The sequence below is a fragment of the Biomphalaria glabrata genome, chromosome 1 (genome assembly GCF_947242115.1).
Source record: "Biomphalaria glabrata chromosome 1, xgBioGlab47.1, whole genome shotgun sequence".
Classification (NCBI taxonomy): domain Eukaryota; kingdom Metazoa; phylum Mollusca; class Gastropoda; family Planorbidae; genus Biomphalaria; species Biomphalaria glabrata.
The window spans coordinates 81,799,621-81,821,885 of NC_074711.1; the positions used below are offsets into that span (position 1 = coordinate 81,799,621).

Sequence of the window (22,265 nt, forward strand, 5' to 3'; positions counted from 1 at the left end):
TTCAGACGAGCCATAGTAGATCCGATCCAATCCGATTCCGATCCGATCCCACTTCTGACAACAGTGTTACGAATCTCACTATCCAGGCTCTCTGCAAACTGCACCATACACCACCAACTTAAAGAACTTGACAACTCAGGGCTCCAAAGTAACGTAACACTTTAATAGTTGAATAAATAACAGCCAATACTGTACAATTGGCAACACGTACACTGTACAAATATCTCTCCGATAACACCGTTCCGCCGTATCAACTCTTGCACTGGCCTCTCCGTCTCGTTCCGGGCTTGCACTGGGTTCAACAGTTCAGGACTGACTTCTGGTGTCAGAAGTGGGATCGGATCGGAACCGGACTTGCTGGAACAGCTCACCAGTAGCAAACAGGAGCAGATGGCAGCTATGAACTCGGGGCTAGAAAACACTAATTACAAGATAGACGCCATGGACTTGGGAATCAAAACGGAGTTATTGGCAATGAACCAACGCATACATGCTGTGGAGGAGAGAATCACCACCATAGAAGAACAGATAAACCAGAGGGTCTACGCTGTTGAGAAAAAGATCGAAGAAATAAAGACGCAAGTTTACAGAGACTTTACCAAGATGCAGAAAGCACATGTGATGTCGATCGTACCCGAAACTTTCATGAAGGTAAAGCCTCCTGTGTTTGATGGATCCGTGTCCTATTCCGTCTACAAGTTACAATTTGATGCCGCAGCCAAACTTAACCAATGGAACAGCGATGAGGAGAAAGCAACAGCCCTTATATTGTCCCTAAGAGGAAAGGCCTCCGAACTGCTGCAGTCCATTCCAAACCCACAAGACTACGCGGCTCTTGTCAAGACGATGGAGCTCCGTTACGGCGACGAGCATCTGCCCGACGACAGCAATCAAATGAAACCCTACGGGAGTTGGAGGCAGACATTGCACGCCTCGCCCATTTGGCTTACCCAACAGCCACGCAAGACCTCCTGGAAATAATCATTACTGATGCGTTTGCCGACGCACTTCAAGACCCTGAACTGAAGAAGGTCATCAGAGTTAGTGGCAAGCACAAAGCCAGTGAAGCCCTTGTGTACGCTCTCTTATACCAAGCTGCTAAAGACGAGCCCGAGAACATTTACCAAAACCAGAGGCTGGAGGTTAAAGATAAAGGAAGGCAAGGAATGACAATGGGGCCCATGCTTCAAGGTTCCTTAAGAACGACTTGGTCTGGCTATATAACCCCCGGAGAAGAATTGTATCGAGTCAAATTGAAGACCCGACGACAGAATCAAACTCGCCATGAAACGGGTGGAGTCGATTGACGTGGACGACCTTCCGCTTGGACCGGTGGCTTCCTTGTATCCGGAAAGAATGAAGGGTCAGAATGTAATAAAGATTAATTATGTGTGGGCGCACACACACACACACACACACATATATATATATATATATATATATATATATATATATATATATATATATATATATATATATATATATATATATATATATATATAATATATATATATATATATATATATTCACCGGGGGGGAGGGAAGAAAAATCCTCCCAATCCCCTCCCCCGAAAAAAATCCTGGCTACGCCCATGGCAAGGTGACATGTCACTACAGTGCTAGGTGACATGACATTGCATAGCAAGCTATTGTAGAGCAGTGACATGTTGAACACCTAATTCTACTGTATTAAGCATGTCATTTTGCTGCAAAGGAATTAAATGAAGCCAAATACATTGAGGAGGGGGAGGTCTTTGAGAACTGGGATGAATATAATATAATGTATACCATTCCCCTCCCTAAATTAAGTAATGATTCTCAGAAATATTGATTAAAATAAGTCTTAACATTATTACCCTTTAAACCCTAATCTACTAATCTCTCCTTCCCCCCCCCCTTTTTTTTCCCCTTACACACACACACACACACACACACACATACTCTATTGCTGAATATAAGCTTCAAATTGCACTTAGAAATAAAATATTCCATTTTGCAATAGCTCACACATTAATTGCGAGCATTGTTAGGCATTAGAAATTGTGTTCTGAAATTGATATTTTCCATTCAATTTGCACTCTGACAATGACGCTTGCTCAGTATGTGGTCAAACAAAAGTCAGCTAAAAAAATTTGGACGATTTGGTGTTCTTAGCTATTTGGCTCTTTCGCCTAAACTAAGAAAATTCTGGCGTAGCCTATATATTTAATCAAATACACAATAAATTGTATAAATCAATCAACATCCATGTGCCAGAATGGATTAGAATATGAAAAGTACGAACTAGCTTGACCAATCTTAGCACTGCAGGGGCGCCTTAACGTTTTTCCTTAGTTATTGCCCTCTAAGTAATGTCAAGTGATGTTACTGCCCTTTAAATAAAAAAGGGGGGGTGCGGGAGGGGGCGTCACAACCAAACAGTTAAGAAGCCTTCTCGTGGACTATAATTGACCGCCCGGTGCGGCTAAAGTAGTTACAATTAGCAAACAAATGCCGGGGGCGGATTTTGTTTGGAGAAAGCTATTGAAAAACTCAGCAAGTTATGGCCAGAACAAAAAAGGGGTTATGTTGACTTATACATCACGACTCATTTCCGATAGATCCATGTGGCAGAACGTAGATCTGGGTTTGAATCTTTGTGACAAAAGAACCCAAAAGTCTAGGTTAATTTCGATATTTCTTGCTAGATATGCTTAAAAGTTCATATTGGGAAACACAGAGTACACTTATTATAGACTTTTTATGAAAAGGATTTCATGGAACTTTACAGGTTGTGATAAAGTTTGAAAAAATATAAGGAAGCTGCAGGAATACGTTCTAATTGGAAACATCACTTTAAAATCGACTTTATGTTTTAGCAAACAAGGCAGCAAGCTATGTTGTTTTTTTACATGATGTGTGATCATTGGGATACACCATTTAGCATTGCAGCATCAAATGTCCTAATCGCTTCCGTTTATAGCTCAACATATTTTTATTACGGAGGAAGCATTTGACTTACACTCTAAGACTTAAAACTTATTTAATCACTTAATAAAGCGCCTTGAGCCTACATTAGGTTTGTTGACAGCTTTTTTTAATTCAGTACTGAAGAAATTACCTTGCCAACAACACATAAGACACTACCGTAAATTTACGGTTTACACAACAGTTCACGTTATAATTGTTCTAAACTGTCCAAACTTGACGATCACTGGGTTGCCCATTGTCCTGTGTTGTAGACGAAGGAAGTTATTGGGATTCTTTCGGAAGGATCTGTCCTTATTTGCTATGGAAGCCCAAAGGTTCCAAGTAGTATAAATGTTTTTTTTTTGGAGCGATTGAATTCCTGAAACTGCTGTTATGTTTGTTGACAGCGATCTGTAAATTAAATTACCATAGTCTCACTAAAATTAAATGTAACAAGTAATAAAGAAGATTTGAAACGAAGATTAGCTGCCAAGCATTACGAATAATTACGATATTGTTAAAGTTCTAGGTGATTATTATTTAGTTGGCAAGAGTGACGTTCAATCTAGCTTCCTTGACGTTGTTCATTTAATAGTGAAGAGCTCCAATGTGGGCCAAAAGAGCAGACGACACTAAGTAATGATGAAGGCTGTATTTCACATCTCTACGCAGACCCAGTTGCGACCTACATATTTTCCCGCACCTCATGCAGACAAAGCAGTTGTTCGCAGGCGGTCTATTTAAGTTTTCTTTCCGTCTTCTGTGCCTGTCTTCAGTAATAGCTTTTCTTTGAGTCTCAAACAATTGTCCCGCAGCCTTTGCGAGAGCTCTCCAACTGTCTCTTTCAGAGGCCATCTGCAGCCAGCTTCTGGATGCCTTGCAGACGACAACAAAAAAGTACACGTGAAATGTACAGTTTTTTTTTTAATTAAAATTTCATTTTTTTTCAAAGTGTGATTTTTGTTTTAAACGTTAGCTTTCAATAGTCTTTTAAAAAGGACTCGTTGGTAGTCAGTATAAAATGATATGATTACTATACCTACTTGTGTCTGCCTAACTGTCATCATAGATATGTGCATGCCAAAGCGTCTATTCGACTCCTATTGTTCAGTACACTCGCACACAAACTGAGTTTGTTATCAAGAGTTGAAGCAGTCGACAATGAGTCAATGGGTGTGTCATAATTGTGTCTTTTGTTTTAACACCTCCGCACAGCCAATCGTCAATTAATTAGCTGTCACGTGAGAGTAATCGTTGTATTAAGTCCATTGAAGCTAACACTGAAACACTTAGAATAATAGAGTCCTAGAAGCTGATCAGAGTCCAAAGTAGAGATATAGCTACTTGAACAACCAGCCAGCTCTAACTCTTCACCAGATGTTCATTTGAAAACAATTAGATCACGTAGCATTGCATCATCCAGACTATGAATAATAGATTCTTTCATTCGGGTTTATATTAGTTGTTTTATGTTGCGTCACTTCCTGTAGGAGTGAATAAACTCCTCGGCACGTGCCTTGAATTGTGTCTGGTTTTAACAAGTGATCAATGATGGTGTTCGTCATCGATGGTAGGATTGCATTCTCAAGTCATCACACTTTGGATCACAGGAGGAGAGAGCTGTAGTTGTAGAAATATACTTCACTAACCATTTTAAAGATTTCTTCCGGTAGCCTCTTTGGTTTTTAGAGGAAAAAGATATTGTAGTGTTCGATGGATACTAAATATTTATTAGTTTTATGATCTAAATGTCGATTTGACTTACGTAATAAACAAGACACATCTGTGTTCTGATAGCGTTGACCAATTCGTGTTATTTGATAATCATTTTGTCAGGTTAGCCATGGGTAAAAAAGACTATGTGGAAATTGTAATATATTAACAACGAATGCATATTTATTTAAACTTCAAATATACTCCTCTCTCTTCTAGTCACCTCACTACATTGATGAACAACAAAACAAAAAACACAAAATACTTTTTAAAAAGCAAAGCTTATATTAAGTGTAATTGTATCAATTAGTTTGGATCAGTCATGTTATTATATGTATCATTGACCTAGCATATAAATTTGTGCGATAGAAATATTGTTTCCATTTGTTTCTGCTTAGCTTTTAACTTTCTCAGTGCGCTTTAATCTTTTCTGGGGACCAGTTGGGAAAGAGGGGAGGGAAGAAGTGGGGTATCTTGGTGAATGTTTACATGATCGTTTTTTAAATGCATAAAAAAAGTTCATTCATGTCTCAAGGGGACTAATTCAACTTATGCCACCACATCTTTCAAGTACGATTTCTTTCACTTGTTCAAGACACCAAACAAAATAATTAATTACTCATAGCTAATTAACTAATTAGTTATTTTTTAAAAATTGATTCTTGTGTTGTCATGTAAAGGAGATAATAGTACAAAATGTCAACTTAATCCGAGATTGGGTGTGGGAGAAATAACGTGTACAAACTTTTTTACCATACAGACAGAGTTGATATGAGCTTTGTAATAAAAACAAGAGGAGCTCACTCTCTATCAACGCCACGTAAGAGGGAGATGTGTAAGCAAGCGGATGTTATAATCTTCAAATTTCATAGCAAAACAATGGATTCGTTATGGTTACGTTCTTTCAGCTGGTAATGACTATTTCAGCATGAGAATAATTACTTCCCTTTCTTCTCTAAGATGAAGCAAAGTTGTTGTTATTGTTTCTTAGAATGTTATGGGCCAGGAAGTCGCTCAGGTTAATTGTTTTGTTTTGTGTGACCAAATTACACTAAGAGATTCTACACTAGAGGAAGTCGCAATATCTCTGTTTGAACAGAAAGTTTCTTGGAAGTAAGTCCTTAGAACTTAAATAAATAGGTTTTAAGCCAGTGTTTCTCAAACTTGTACCTGTAACCCCAGTGCAAAGCCCTCAGCCCCCCTGGGTGGCAAAAGTGGTCATCATCGAACCACGATGGACGAACTATATACCTGTAACCCCCTCCCCCCCCCCCATAACCACACACAAGCAAGCCCTTTCACTGAGTACGGATTTGGAAAAAAAAAAAAAGTAGAATTGTTAGTTGAGCATGTCTTCGCATTGAACATTTGAGCGGAAAGTTTATTTTCCAAAATACACAAAAACAGAATATGAACGAAATAATTAATGCTTTGATATGTAGACTTGCAAAGAAATTCTAAAATAAAAAAGCAATGAAGAAATTGTTCGTATTACATTGTAGCCTTGGAACATTTGGGTCCAAATAAAAACATTATTGAGAGAATAAAAGAGAGGGAGAACTGGGCTTTTTTTTTTATCAAAATATTTATCAGAATTTCTGATGTTTTATTAATAATCATACAAGAAATCATATTTAGGAAAACATTTCAACGCATTATTTTTTACTGTGCAATCAAATCAACGAAACTATATGGAAGCAACAATTATTTAATTTACAAGAATATATACAACAAACACGCAAAGTCTTTGGAGTGACGCGAGGAGTCAGGACTCTAGGAGTACTATTTTGTTGTTCGAATCCATTATTTTTTCTTTTTCAGAACTGTCGAAAATGTTTTGAGACCAAATCAACTCTTGATCTAGCTGTAGTCTCTTAGTAAACATAGTCCGTTGTAGGCCTCAATATTATAGACCTAGTTGACAGTTGATACTCTCAACATGGTCCGTTGTAGGCCTCTATAGTTGACAATGGGTGCTCTATAGAGTCCTCATAGTTCGTTGTAGGCCTCTATAGTTGATAGTGGATTTTCTATATAGTCCGTTGTAGGCCTCTTTAGTTGAAAGTGTGCTCTATATAGTCCGTTGTAGGCCTCTATAGTTGACAGTGGATGCTCTATAGAGTCCGTTTGAGGCCTCTATAGTTGACAGCGAATGCTCTATAGAGTCAACAAAAGCTACCTTGTTTAGTCAAGGTATAGTATAATCAAACAAAACTTTTGTGGCTCTGAGTGGTTTGTGTTTGCATCATCTGCCAAAACGCTGAAATCGTTATAGTTTGTGACCCCCCCCCTAATGAGTCTCAGATAGATACTGTATTTTACATTGTGCATTGTATAAAGTGACAGCTCACGGGAGTGCACGGCCTTGCCCCTACTTGGTTCTGCAGAGCAATGCCACACATAAGGTCTGTGGCGAACTGAAGCCAAACAAGTCAATTTGCCAGCTCGCCGTGGGGCTCAGAATTGAAAGCTGATTACAAAGGCTGGTCTCCTAAGAAGATTCCAGCCTGGAGTTGCAAGAGATATGTGGTGTAAGGGGGCCTTGTCCGCTGGTGGGGGCGAAGGTAGTGTTTTAGTGGTCTGGGGCGCCGTTGTCCTATCAGGACAGAGGGTGATGTGTGTCGTCCACTACGTCAATTTCATCGTCCGAGACGTCATCGAAAACTTCGTCCTCCTCCTCTTCCTCTTCAGCGGCGTCGTCCGAGAAGTTATCGCCGCTGTGTTCCCTGCTTCCCCTGGAAGAGTAGCTAGAGTACACTTTATCCTCCTGGTCATTGTGGGAAGATGACTCAACTGATGGAGACTCCTGCCAGGGATATAAATAAACTTAGGGTAAATCCTACTTGTTATTCAATGATATATTTTGAATACAATGTTAAAACAATTGACATTTGAGAAAGCGAAATGGGAGAAACAAGGTGGGGTGGGGGTATAAAGAAATGACCTTTAAGTTGTGACAATTGATTACAAAAAGTTTAAAAACAATTGTTAATTAAGGTTGACGATCTGTGCATTATCAATATTGAGAGAGAGAGAGAGAGAGAGAGAGAGCGAGAGTGAAAGAGAGAACAAAAAAAAGATAGAGAGGAAAAGAGGATAATCAGAAAAAACGTTGAAAGTTCCTCTCTCACCTGTTTTAATCTCCGCCACTTCGCTCTTCTGTTTTGAAACCACGTTTTGACCTGAAATGAAAACAAGATCAATTGTCAAATTGTTTCAGCCTTTAGATCTAACTATGAAGTGTGTAGTAAGTCTCCATTAGTTGTGTTTTAAGTTATCTTAGCTCTGTGTCATTGCCAAAAGAGGTTACAGCTCAGCAGAAAACAAGTTGCCTGGATGTAAAGACAGGTTCTCTGTCAGTAAACACTTTGAAACGTCTTATGATGTTTGTTTTTTTAAGTTTCTGTGGTGTCCTATGTTTAGTGTCCTTTGTTTAGTCTCCTATGTTTAGTGTCCTGTGTTTAGTGTCCTATGTTTAGTGCCCTGTGTTTAGTGACCTCTGTTTGGTGCTCTATGTTTGGTGTTCTGTGTTTGTTGTCCTATGTTTGGTATTCTATGTTTGATGTCCTGTGTTTAGTGTCCTATGTTTAGTGTCATATGTTTGAAGTCCTGTGTTTAGTGTCCTGTGTTTGGTGTCCTATGTTTAGTGTTCTGTGTTTGGTGCCCTATGTTTAGTGTCCTGTATTTGGTGTCTTATGTTTAGTGCCCTGTGTTTAGTGTCCTGTATTTGGTGTCCTATGTTTAGTGTCCTGTGTTTGGTGCCCTATGTTTAGTGTCCTGTATTTGGTGTCCTATGTTTAGTGTCCTGTATTTGGTGTCCTATGTTTAGTGTCCTGTGTTTGGTGTCCTATGTTTAGTGTCCTGTATTTGGTGTCCTATGTTTAGTGTCCTGTATTTGGTGTCCTATGTTTAGTGTCCTGTGTTTGGTGCCCTATGTTTAGTGTCCTGTATTTGGTGTCTTATGTTTAGTGCCCTGTGTTTAGTGTCCTGTATTTGGTGTCCTATGTTTAGTGCCCTGTTTTTTAGTGTCCTGTATTTGGTGTCCTATGTTTAGTATCCTGTGTTTAGTGCCCTATGTTTAGTGTCCTATGTTTAGTGCCCTGTGTTTAGTGACCTGTGTTTGGTGCTCTATGTTTGGTGTTCTGTGTTTGTTGTCCTATGTTTGGTATTCTATGTTTGATGTCCTGTGTTTAGTGTCCTATATTTAGTGTCATATGTTTGAAGTCCTGTGTTTAGTGTCCTATTTTGGTGTCCTATGTTTGGTTCCTGTGTTATGTGTCCTATGCTTGGTATTCTATGTTTGGCGTCGTATGTTTGATGTACTATGTTTGGTGTCCTATATTTGATGTCCTGTGTTTAGTGCCCTATGTTTGGTTCTAAACTGACGGAACACTTATAATTCACCCTTTTTTTTTGTTTCATTGCTTGTTAAGTAAAGTTTGTTTTTTTATTCGAGAAACTAAATCGCTACGCTGTTGTTTCTTCCAACTAAAGGACAGAAGCTAACATTTCCCCAACTTTTGGCACGCGCGATGGTCACCGCGTCTTCAAGTACACTATGCCCATTAAGTAGAGTGGCTAGTTCAACCATATCCCACCTCCCCCTTAGTCACAATACTAGCCACTAACCCTAGTGGACCTCTCCTTAACCCCCCCACACCAACCGCCCGGCAGATCCACATCTACTCTGGCCAGAACGTAATACTAGGCCTGAAAAGCTGAGTCCCTGGTCAACTACTGACCTGTCTTTCCGTTAACTGTAAGGACTTGGCCAACTTCTTCCTTTCCGGAGGGCTGAGATACTTGTGGCCCTCAAACTTTTTCTCCAGCTCCACCGTCTGATCGTTTGAGAACCTCACTTGGCCGCCTTTCCTTTTGTGTAACGGCCTTTGTAAGAAAGGACTCCAGATGTGCCATGGTTTGGGACCTGCTGAAAAATAATAGAGATTTATTATTTCACATTTTAAAAAATTTTAAATAATTTCTTAATTTAAGCCAGAGCAGGGGTCCTGGGCGAGTGTCATATGCCGGGCGGCCGGAACCTAAAGGCTAATCCTAACTCTCACCCAAAGTATCATACTAAGAGTTTTCATTTTAATTAGTATTGACAGTCTTCTAACACTATGACTAGCTAGTCCTTGTTTGGGAAAACAACCGAGAACTGTTTGCCAATTAACCCATCGCACTGCATTCCAGTCTATAGCAAATTGGTACGGTAAATTAGAATGCCTGTCAGATGCTAAATATGAAATTATGTTGATGACAACATAATTTCCATATCGCGTGGCCCCTAATTCGCAGGGGTTGAGTAGTCGCCGCTCCTCATGGTCTTCAAAGGCCGCCAAGCTTAAGCCCAGAAGTGACAGTATTAAGACTTTTAATACATCTATGCTTTGTTTGTCGTGTGATGTGAAAATATAAATATTTAAATTGTGAAACTGTTTTCCGTTTTAAATGTCGGTGACATTAGAACATAACAAGTAACTAATTAGAAAGTTGAAATCAACGTGGCGGCAAGATATCCACCCGACGCCAAGATTTTTTTTTTTTTTTTTGTTTTTAAGTTGAAATTTTAAAGTGCGCCAAAAGTTTTTTTAAATTAAAAAAAAATATTCCTGCGCGCATCCTTCATAACCGGAAGTGGAACGAAGTAGAACTTAGATCCTGTACAAGCGGCGATAGCACGTCCATTATGTCAAGAACTTGGATATAATGTCAACAATCTCAACCACTTGCATCCATAGACTCTAGTGGTTTAACTCTGTCCTGTTATCTCATTGATCGATTTACCAGATTTTCAAACCAACTTCTATTCACGTGACATTATCTTCAATTTAAAATCATCAAGTTCTAATTACCTTTCTGCTACATATCAAAATAGACGAAGAGCTTATAATATTGGTAGACAGTTTTATTTCAATAATATTTTCTGTTTTTATTAACAGAGATGGCTTCCTGGCCGCGTAAGATCTTCGGACTGTCGTCAAGATGGTCACAAGTTCGAAACCCACCCGCTGTCATTCCCGCAGGAAGTTTGGACAATGGCAGTATCTTTGTTTCTTAATGGAACGTCTGAGACTAACAAGTCATAAGATACTAACCTCATTGCATAACCTCATACGATACTAAACTCATAGCATAACCTCATACGATACTAACCTCATTGCATAATCTCATACGATACTAAACTCATAGCATAACCTCATACGATACTAACCTCATTGCATAATCTCATACGATACTAAACTCATAGCATAACCTCATACGATACTAACCTCATAGCATAATCTCATACGATACTAAACTCATAGCATAACCTCATACGATACTAAACTCATAGCATAACCTCATACGATACTAACCTAATAGCATAGCCTCATACGATACTAAACTCATAGGATAACCTCATACGATACTAAACTCATAGCATAACCTCATACGATACTAAACTCATAGCATAACCTCAAAACATACTAATGTCATACGACTAACCTCAAAATATACTAATGACATACCGCTATCCTCAAAACATACTAATGTCATACCACAAACCTAAGGTTGTACTCTAGTATGTTACATATATCACATCGCATTTAATGTTGTCATAGAAGTCTTATTAGGTGGGCATTCAACTTCCGTTGGGCATCCGGACCTTGACATGAACTTAATTAACGAGTGTCGGGTCGCACATTTATTATTATGTTTGAAATCAAATTGATATTTCTAGGAATTGTTGCCAGATTTATTTCAAAATGTATAATCACATGAGATAGTTCATAAAACGAGACACTTAAGAACTAATAGCAGCATCTAGTTTGGAGACTTTTTGTTGTTTGGTGTATCCGGTGTAAAAAAGAAAGGAAGTCTTGACAAGCTTTGTTTGTTTTTAAAGTTATGTTTGTGCACTTTTTAGCATTGCGGAGTCAAATTTCTAAGCTCTCTCGTTTATAGCACAAAATATTTTCACTATGAAGGAAGCATTAGACTTTCACTTTAAGACTTACAACTTATTTAACAATAAATGGCCAACTAGCTAGCAGTAATAAGGAAATTTGATACGTAGATCTGTTGTCATTGAGATATGTTAAAATAAAATTATTTATTTTTTTTACAATACCTCTATTCAACTCATAACTCAATAAAACCTGAAACTTTTGGGTGGGTGGGGTAAAAAAAAAACCTAGACACGGATCTTGAAAACGGCTCTAATGATTTTTCTAGAAATTTGACAGTTGCTGTATATCGTTGGGAAAAAGAATTACTAGCTTGTTGTTCACACTGGGAAATTTTTCAAAGTAAAAAAAAAGAAATACATTTATATTTGGCTATAAAATATGAAAATCTTTATCTTGAACGGGTAGTTCGCTTGTAGGCATTTTTCAAGAATGGTTTAATAAATTAATGTTCAGTAACAGTTTGTGCATCTTCTTCTAAGTCTTGATCTAAAGGCCGATCATGAAAATATTAATTATAAAGTGTAATAGATTTATACCATAATTTATACATTCGCTAAACCAGGATTTTTTTTCTCGGGAGGGGGGGTAGATGTGGCAGGGTAAAACTTTTTCCATTTAAAAAAAAAACTAACATTCAGTAATGATAAGGAGAGGGAAAAAAATTGCTCTTTAAGTTGTATAAAGAGGGTATTGTCTTTTTTTAAAAAGTATTTTCTTAATGTTTTTCTTGCTATTTAGTTCGAACATTGAATATTTTTTAGCGTCCTTATCGTTAAAATCTCCAGTATGTCTGTATGGGTCTACATATTTATATATAGATCAGTGTAAGTCAACATATTTCTATATAGATCAGTGCAAGTCTACATATTTCTGTATATCCTATCCTAATAGATAAATGGACTTAACAGGATGTAAATGTTTACTCCACGGATTCCTGTTTTACCTGCTGTCATTTAGTCAGACAGACACACAGTCACACACAGTTAAATATTTAATCCTTCTCCTATAATCATAATTTAACAAATTAGTTAAGGGGGTGACTGTTTACTTTATTACTTATTTCTCTCTCACAATCACGTTGAAATCGTCACGGAAACCTTAGAGAATAATGCTGACACTAAAGTTTGTTCTACTTACTCATGGTTTCATAACTTTAAACAAGGCTTATGGGAGAGATGCCCACACAGTGAATGAACTGAAAGATTACAGTTCTGATGCATTCGCTGAAAATTGTTACAGATCGGAGTCAGTCTCGTACTGTGTGTCAGAAAGTTTGGGGCAATGATGAAAATTGTTACAGATCAGAGTCAGTCTCGTACTGTGTGTCAGAAAGTTTGGGGCAATGATGAAAATTGTTACAGATCGGAGTCAGTCTCGTACTGTGTGTCAGAAAGTTTGGGGCAATGATGAAAATTGTTACAGATCAGAGTCAGTCTCGTACTGTGTGTCAGAAAGTTTGGGGCAATGATGAAAATTGTTACAGATCAGAGTCAGTCTCGTACTGTGTGTCAGAAAGTTTGGGGCAATGATGAAAATTGTTGCAGATCGGAGTCAGTCTCGTACTGTGTGTCAGAAAGTTTTGGGCAATGATGAAAATGGTTACAAGGTTGAGGATGAACACTTTGTGAGATGAAACAATTGGAATGTACAATGTTAATATGTGAAGATATTTGTAAACAAATCTCTAATGTTCTAATAAAAGAAAAATGTTTGGAACTGTAACCTTACTTTTACCCCCCCCCCTCCCCTTTTTGTATATACACACATTTCAAGATCACAACAAGATTTTCGTTCAACAAGTTCTCAATCTAAAAACAAAAACTTAATGTTGCGTAGTTCTTTACAAATAAAATCGGTTCGGCGTTGACAGAATTAAAACAAAAGAGAAGAAATGACGCACTTGGCGTTCCATAACTTGGTGGCATTATACTAGACCCCATTATATGTCACTCAACTCATAGGCTCAGAAGACAGTGTATTTTATTCCAATAATTATCTAAGTCATTCTACTTTTGATCTACATTTCAAATTATATCATTCAAATATATAATTATTTACGTATCAAAACACGCTTTGTTATTAGACTCAGTTGTATATTTATACAATTATGTAATTGAATTAGAATGATTTTTGCTGGACACATTTGATGATTTAAAACTGTAAATAATTCAGTAGGTGTTCTAAAATGTTTTTATAGATATAAAACATTAACTTTGTCCTTTCAAACCTTTCCAAAAATATGACTTTTGATATGATCTTTCTGAGGGCGCTTACAGCTCGACGTTAGACAAACTGAAAGAATATTTCTGAAGTGGTTTTAAAAAAAAAATACATTTTGTTTCCTTTGTCGCTACTCAATGACGCTCTAACGTCAAATTTACAATCTTTCTTTTTTAAACTTTTCCCCCTTTGGGGTTGAAGACCTAAACTAAAAGTCGACTACTTCCGGTAGTCAACTACAAGAGGCAACAAATCTGCAATAAAGTGCTAGTCCGGGGGGAAAAAAGAAAAGAAAATTTGGGAAGAAATCGACTAATTTTACTGACGTCAAACTTAAAGTTATTTCAACTGACGTAAACTGATACAAGATAGACATGATTGTCCATCCACTGGACCTAGTTGGAAGAAAAAAAACAACATCTGAAGATGAGAGATCACTTAGCTACACCATGCCGGGATAAGCTCGAATCCAAAAGCTACACTTAAAGAATGAAGTTGCTACGGAAGCCATTGTGTTATCCAACCCTTTCAGAAGTTAGTTGAACGATTACCAAAAGTGTGCTTCCTATTGTGTTTTGAAGAATCTTGTTTCGTTTGTTTTGCAGTTTATAGTTTTTAATTGTTTATGTTTCGAGTCTTTTACGTTGGTTACTATATTGTTTACTATATTGTTTACATATTCTGCATCCGTTTTTTTTTAAATTTATTTTGGTTTGTTTGTTTGCTTACATATTAGCAGACGACACTTTCAAGTAGGATGCCGCCATACAGTTGTCAATACAGGATGATACAAAACATTATGTGTCAATTGGTTTCTTTTAGAATATACAAATAAATGGTATACGTGAAAAGTGACAAAGAAAGAATTTAAAAATAACAAATACAATTTATAAAATAAAAATTTAAGTAACTTTTTATCTATGATTTATCAGTGTATAAAATATAGAGAGTGTTGGTATATGATAATTATTATAATTTTATTTTATTTATTTATTTTTTTTTTGCATTTTTTAGAATTTCGGTTTCAAATTTTGTAAGCTCTTAAGTTTTTAGCTCATTTTTTTTAAATTTAGTTGGCAACATTGAAGTGCATGTAGCGTCCTAGACATTGTTAAGTTTATCTCGAAAATCCCCAGAGTTAAAAATATTTGTGTTAAGTAAAAATAAAAAACAGTGCTTAAATAAGTCACGAATCAAATACGCTCAGGATCAAACTGTTGTGGCTAGGCCTAATACTTCGTTTTGTACATATACCAAAAAGAGGGACAATCTACTGCCTACTGCCTAGGCGCACTTGATTCTATGTCCGGCCCTGTATCTAGCTTAACTACTCTCTGAAACATGCATCGTTGTTTCTATGTTTGTGGCCTCATTCTAAACAACGCTCAACTTTTTTTTTTCTTTTTAACAACGCCCTTATGCAAGTGAGCTAAGGATAGCCCCATCTTGAATGTACGTCAATTACACTCAACTAAAGCCTGGTCTTGGTTTCCGCTTATGCTTCACATTTCTTACTTAAGACCAGATTTAGTGCACCCTTGCACCCTCTCTTAGAGATGCTCAGCGGTCCCCATTTCGCTGATTGAACGTAACGCAGCAAAAATCTTACAATAGACGGCAGCAGACTTTGTGGATATGTCTTATCTTATATAATGCAGACGTTACTTCAAAAAAAAAAATAAGATGGTTACGTCCTACGCGTCATGCATTTAGTCATGCATATTAACCAATGACCTAAATTCTGCCAAGTCATTGGTTTTCCTGGCTAGCTCAGGCAACCCATTACATTCTCTAATAGCACTAGGGAAGAAGGAGCATTTGTACAAATTTGTCCTAGCATATGGAGCGAGGAATGTGCCTTTATCTTTGTGTTTTTCTGAGTTTTTTATTAGGTTTTGTTTTTGTATTTGAAGATTATGGTTCAGTGTTCTATGTATAATTACTATTTTACTTTTAAGTCTTCTATCCTGAAGGCTTTCTAAATTTAGTGATTTTACTAAAGGTGTTACTCTAGTCAAATGTGAATATTCGTTAGTTATGAATCTCTGCTCTATTTTGTGTCTGTTCCAGTTTCTTAATGTTTTCTTGAGTTAAGGGGTCTAGATATATTAGGTACAGATGGGTTTCTGTACTTGTATCAAAAATTTAGGTCAAGATGGAGGGGTAGAATATTTGCCATTTTTCTCTCTTACTCGCCCTTTAGAATTTGGTTTGCAAGATATTGATACTTTTGTTTCATCTTGATATTATTTTCATTGTTTTAGTTCACTTAAACTTTTGGTAGACCTTTTTTTTGGCCAGAAATAATACGGATTTGTTAAGTCAGCAAAATATGTATTGCTCAAAAGTGTATACATTTTTTCAATCAAAACAAGTAATTTTGGACTTGCATTATAAGGCTTATCTTCGAGTCAGAAGATCAAGGAGATGGGCAGTTGTTCACGTGGCTACGCAGTCCTAACTGTGATCTACATATTTTGCCACATCCTACGCAGACATAACCGTTGTCTGCCAGTGATTGCTTTAGGTTCTCTTTCCACGGTTTACTTCTGTCCTCGGCAATAGATTTCCTTTGGTCTCAAATGCATTAGTAAAGTTCTTATTGGTTCTCAACGTTGAGGTAGAAACATAGTGCTTGATTCGGTGTCCACTAACATGTTGATCAGTCGGCATGGAGGTTTTTGCTAGGACTTTACATTTTGTTTATAACCAAGAAAGCTTAAAACTAGACCTACATCTCCTGGCCCTCTTCAAGGTACAGTTATCGTTACTTGTTAATAATTGTCTGCGCAATTAGTTTATTCTTTTTTTTTTTTCTGTAAATGTTTGGAAAATTAACAAACAAACAGATGAGTTCTTGGAAGAGTTCTTGGAAGAGTTCTCTAGTGCGGAGTTTGGGAAGCACTGAAACAGACCAAAGTACAATGTGCAGACTCAACAAAAATAAAAATTGTTTCGTTGTTGGCTCGCTGTTTGACTTCTGACTTTTTAACTACGACATCAATTTTTTTTAGAGTTACTTGTTTTTCTTATATAAATAATTTAATCGATAATTATACTGCGTGATAAAATATATTTTTTAATTGATACTTTAGTTTTCGATTAGAATGATCAATAAGTAACTATTTCAATGATTGAATAATTAAGGTGTTACATAAATTCGAACTTATATTTTGTAAATTCCAACATGTTCATTTAATCTATGACCTGCATTGTCCAGTGCTGACGGAGTTACGTTATGGAACTTCTCAATTTCTCTTGGTCAGAAGCTGTCCGCATTAGTTTCAAGGGACCAGCAGGTCGTCCCCTACATGTTGTCCAGCTGTACCAAGTCAATAATGGTCGTCATTTTACGATGCACATTCCTACTCAGATATTTATTTATTTTCTTTTATTCTTGTGAATCTTGGACGCAAACTGCAGCACTAGAGAGGAGGACCCTGTGCAATGGAATTGAGATGCAATAGATTTATAGAAGTATACTTGGTCTCACCTACAAAGACCGCATCACAAATAAAGAGATTCGAAACAGGATCACAATGGCTATTTGGCCCAACATTGATCTGCTGACCACTATAAAAACCCGCAAACTAAAGCTTTGTGGCCATATCACGAGGTCTTCAGGACTTGCAAAGACCTTTCTTCAAGTAAAAAAGGTAAACAGAAAGTGATGTCAAGACAACATTAACAATTTGACGGGCCTGTCATTGAAAGAGATTTTATTCAAGGCAAAAGAAGTGTGGAATTGAGAAAGACGGTCGACAGAGATCCTGTGCGATGCCCCAACAGACTAAGGGATAGATGAATTTGAAGCTTTTTATTTCTCAATATCGTAGAGAATTATTTTACATAAAATCATGAACAATGCACAACAAAAACAAACTTAATGTTTTATGTAAACTTTGCTATCATAACACTGAATTGTTTATAAAGAAATAAACGGGTACTTGGATCCCAGTTCTCAATTAATAGCTTCTGTTCATGAAGATTATTGCGCTTAGATTTTCTAAAGACAGCTCTACAATAAATTATTCGTTTGTTTGTTTGTAAGTTTTATTAGTTCCTTACGAAATGAATGTGATTTCATCCTAATCCAAACCCCCTGCAGGAAGCTGGCAGGATTTAAACTCGAGACCATCATCACGACTGTCCGAAGTGCATACCACACGACCAAACAAACTTATCTCATTTTTTTAAAATTACTTTTCGAATAGTATTTGTGTGATAAACTCTACTTTGACTTTTTTAAATCCTTTTTCTCTTTTTGGTGCACTTTAGCAATATCTTCATAACCATAATTTAAGAATTTTTATATAAATTCTATTAAAAGTGTGTGTATATATCAGACAATCACACACTGTTTCGACATTCATTAAGCCTAAATTTTGTGGCAATACCTGCAAGTAATTTTGTGAAGAAATCATGTATTCATATTGGTAAACAGCTATAATGAAATCATTGTTTCAGATGTTATTTGTGAAGGGAGGTAACTTCATCATTACACAAATAACTGCATACACTAAAGGTCTGTTTATGCAATTCTGCACCTCTAATATTTCAACTCTATTGCATGTTGTATGATGATTAAATCTATTGCTAAAATCTATTGACTAGACAGTGTGATATCCTGTAATAGTTTGACCATAACATTTACACTCTTATGCTATATATAAAATACAAGAGCATGTAGTTTGTATTTATGTAATTAATATCTGGTTTTTTTAATTGATTTATTTTAATAAAATGAAATGTGCCGATTTAAAATCCATTCTGTCATTACACTTGACATCCGACCAATATTATTACTTCTCGCTAAATGTCAACTTTCTATATGACTTTATTTATTTCATGAAGTTGCCAAATGTAAAATTAAAACATCCTGACTGTAGATGGAACCTATACTTCCAACCTGGCAACTAAGTAAGTAATAATTCATGAATCATTAGAACACAATGTTAGTCTCCATTCGTGGACATATTTTATAATCTTCATTTCATTGCCTATAAAAAAAAAGAGTTCCCCTTTCAGACCTTCCGATCTATAGAGTAGAGGTTAAGGTCATCTGCTCTTTGGCCAACGGTTAACGAGCAGGGTGTCATGTGGCCAGCACAAAGACCAACCGCCTTTACTTTCCCCACTTACTGGACCCTGGGTTCGGAAGCCAAGTGCTTAACCACTCAGCCACCGCACCCCCCCCCCTTCCATTGCATATATGTTGACATTTCTTTCTTCTGTTTCTTTTTTAAGTAATTGTAAAGGAGGTGGAGGGGGGGGGGTCACGAAATAGAAAGTGGGTCGGGGGTCAATAGGTTACAGATAAGAAAAACAACTAAGAAAATGGGATACAGCCTAATGGTGGATCAAGTAAATAAGATGGCTAAGCAATTAGGAACGAATTAAGCTAAGAAAAAGTGTGTGTGTGTGTGCGCGTGTATGTGTGAGTGCGTGTGAATGAGAGAGATTAGATAGTGTGTGTGTGTGCGTGCATGCGCGTGTATGTGTGTGTGCGTGTGAATGAGAAAGATTAGAAAAACTTCAAAATCTTTAGACCAATGTCACCTAAAAGTTTCTATACTAAATTTCCATGTTTAAAAAATCTAAATCACAAAGCGAAGCATACCAAAGCTCCCCCTCCCCCAAATTTTTATCTGCATTTACTAAATATGGATTGATACTACTTTACTAAAAGAAAAAAGAATTTGCAGTACTATCTTTTTATCATTTATACATGTTAAATCTGTTTTGATCAGTTAACAATGTCAAACCAGCTTTCTACCAGTTGAAATTGTTAGACCACTATTTTTATCAGTTAGCTATCTCAAATAAGCCTTATACTAGTTAACAACATTAAACCAGCTTTTTTATCAAATAACAATCTCAAACCAGCTCTCTGCCAGTTAACAATGTTAAACCAGCTTTTTATAAAATAACAGTCTTAGACATTTCACTTGAAGAAACCATCTCTCTTATCATTTAACATACTATCTTCCATTAGACCCTCACCCCTAATATAATAATAATTCAACTGACTTTAGACTCTGCTGAGGGCCAACCAGACACATCCCCAAGATAAAAGTAACAACTTATAAGAGTAACAATTTATAAGCGTAACAAATTATAAGAGCAGCACATTATCAGAGCAACAAATGATCTACTCACCTTTAATGTAATTGTTGTGTCTGTCTAAGTAGGTCAGCTCAGATCTGTTGTATGGTAGATTGTTGTACAGGTGACTGACCAGGGCGTTGTGGTAGCTGAAGTGGGGATTCGCATAGGCGTGGGGCAGCATTACTGTATCGTACATGGCGATAGGTTTATACAGGGCGCCGCTGGGGAGTGCCGACGCCACCGTCAAGGCAGCTCCGTCAGAGAGAACTGTTGGGTTGATAGGCGTTGGTCTCGTGAGAGGATGCATGCTCTGAAGATGGGCGCTGGTTACGCCGCTGGTGGGGAGTGAAGGAGACGGCGGTGAAGCCGATGCAACTCTTGCCGACGAAAGGGGAGAAGTCTGTAAAGGGGGAATTGATGTGGGGGTCTGTGGCGAAGTTTTTCTCTCACTCTTTGTGTTCCCGAGAATATCGTCAATAAGAAACGATGAATGTCCACCATGGGGTGGCGAATTCCCTCCTCGGGGTGGCGAAGTTCCCCCGCGGGGAGCAGCGTGTAGCCCCATGATAGGGTTGTGCAGACCTGGGTAGACCATCGCTGGATGATGATGTATCATTCTTAAATGTTAAACGTATACAAGTCACAATAAGAAACGAATTTAGAAATTAAATTCTTCGAACTCAAAATGAGTTAATGCTGACTGTTACACACTATACCGGTAGATTCAAAGAAGAGTTGGCATGAACATTACAAACAGAACACGCGATCTATCTCTGTAAGTCGTTTGCTAAGGTTTTGTCCAATAAAAACTAAAGCTTAAGAATGAACATTTTTTTTTGCCCAGCAACGAAACAAAATGATACTAATTACCAGTGACCGCTACGTCCGTCCAAGTTGTTCTCTGCTCTCTAGGTCCGATATATGCACTTAATGGAATATCTTGGCGTCCTAAACGGTGGGAGGTTATCCTTGTGTGTGGTCACAATACAACACAAAATCCTGGTGTTGACAACTGACACCTTACTTCTTTTCTTTGACTTGTCTGAAAAGAAACGGTGGGCGGGACTTTGGTGGGCGTGTCTTCGTCGCGAGCCACTTTGGTGACGAGGACGGACTTTGTCACTCTGAGGGTTTTCAATTTTATTTTTTTTTACATTCTCCCAACGTCCGCCATCGATTGTCAGGCTGTGTCAGAGTGTTTTATTGACAGGTAAGAGCTGAATGGTAGTACCAGTAGCGGTTTGGGAGAAAAATAGTTTAGAGGGGAGGGGAGTTAGAGACTGGGGCGGGGGGGGGGGGAAGACGTGGGCATCGATAATTAGTTAATGTCGCTGAGATAGGGTCACATTGTCAGAGGCGTGGCTTGCACATCTTCTTTCGCTGCCATTGACGAAACTTGGAAATGATAATCCGAGCTGAAACTGGAGAAAGGAAGGGGGGATAACTTTAGGCCCCTGTAGTTTTCCAAATACTAGCTAGGACCTAGAGTAAGAGTTACCTCCACTTTATTTGGAAAATAGAGACTTAGTTGTAAAAATAAAATATCTTTAACTTTTTAAAGGAAGTATTGGACATTGAGAATCTCCGAAATTTTGTATGCAAAATGTTTTATTATAAGCAGCTTTGAATGACCAGTGAATATATGATAGTATGAGTTATTACAATGACTTTATATCTTTAACATTATATTAATGTTTTTAAAAAAGCTTTTCAACTTTTCAACCGTATGCATGCAAAGTCTTACTATATGCGTCTGTCCTAATTTTTCCTAATCATGTTTATAAAACTATCGGATGTGTAACAAAAAAGAGTTTTAACTAAATGCATATCTACTTGCAATGCATTAAGACAATAAATAAAAAGAATGGGCATGGCCTAGATCTGCACAAAACTTGATCTGGAGACCAGTGGCTCACTAGGATGGGTGTCACCCGGTGCGGTAAGATCAGGGTGTCACCCCCCCCCCCACCCCCAGCGTTCCACTTTTTCTTCCCAATAAAAACTATCGTTGGTTTGTTCTTTTTTGCGCAATAAAGCAGTTCGTTGATTGCTGTTACACAACGTTAAAATGAGTGTCTGTTTTTGTCGCTGACATTTTATCGTTAATTATTACATATATTAGCATCTAAGATTTTTTAATTTCATACAAATTAATCATCAGCTGAACAAGCTTTCCTTAGTAAACTTTAAAGAGCTCCTCACGGAAACTTTAAAACAATATAGTGCTAGTTTCCTGAAGACGACTACTGAAAAAAAATGCAACTTTATGAAAAGTATAATGATCGGTACAAATACTTAAAAAGGAATTATTTTTTAATC

At 37.3% G+C, this 22,265-nt stretch overlaps 1 protein-coding gene across 2 annotated transcripts; it reads right to left on the bottom strand.

Annotated features, from left to right (window-relative positions):
* Positions 1-4,937: 4,937 nt before the first annotated feature.
* LOC106076243 (hematopoietically-expressed homeobox protein hhex-like) lies at positions 4,938-20,986 on the bottom strand. Of its 2 annotated transcripts, none has more exons than XM_056018057.1 (4): positions 19,998-20,986; positions 9,405-9,589; positions 7,794-7,844; positions 4,938-7,468 (listed from the first exon to the last, which is right to left on the bottom strand). In XM_056018057.1, the coding sequence occupies exons 1-4, from the start codon at positions 20,560-20,562 to the stop codon at positions 7,262-7,264; spliced, it is 1,008 nt and encodes a 335-aa protein (XP_055874032.1). In that variant the 5' UTR covers positions 20,563-20,986; the 3' UTR covers positions 4,938-7,261. The 2 variants fall into 2 exon arrangements, with proteins under 2 accessions (XP_055874032.1, XP_055874031.1); XM_056018056.1 differs by having other exon boundaries at positions 9,405-9,592; positions 19,998-20,985.
* Between the last annotated feature and the right edge of the window lie 1,279 nt (positions 20,987-22,265).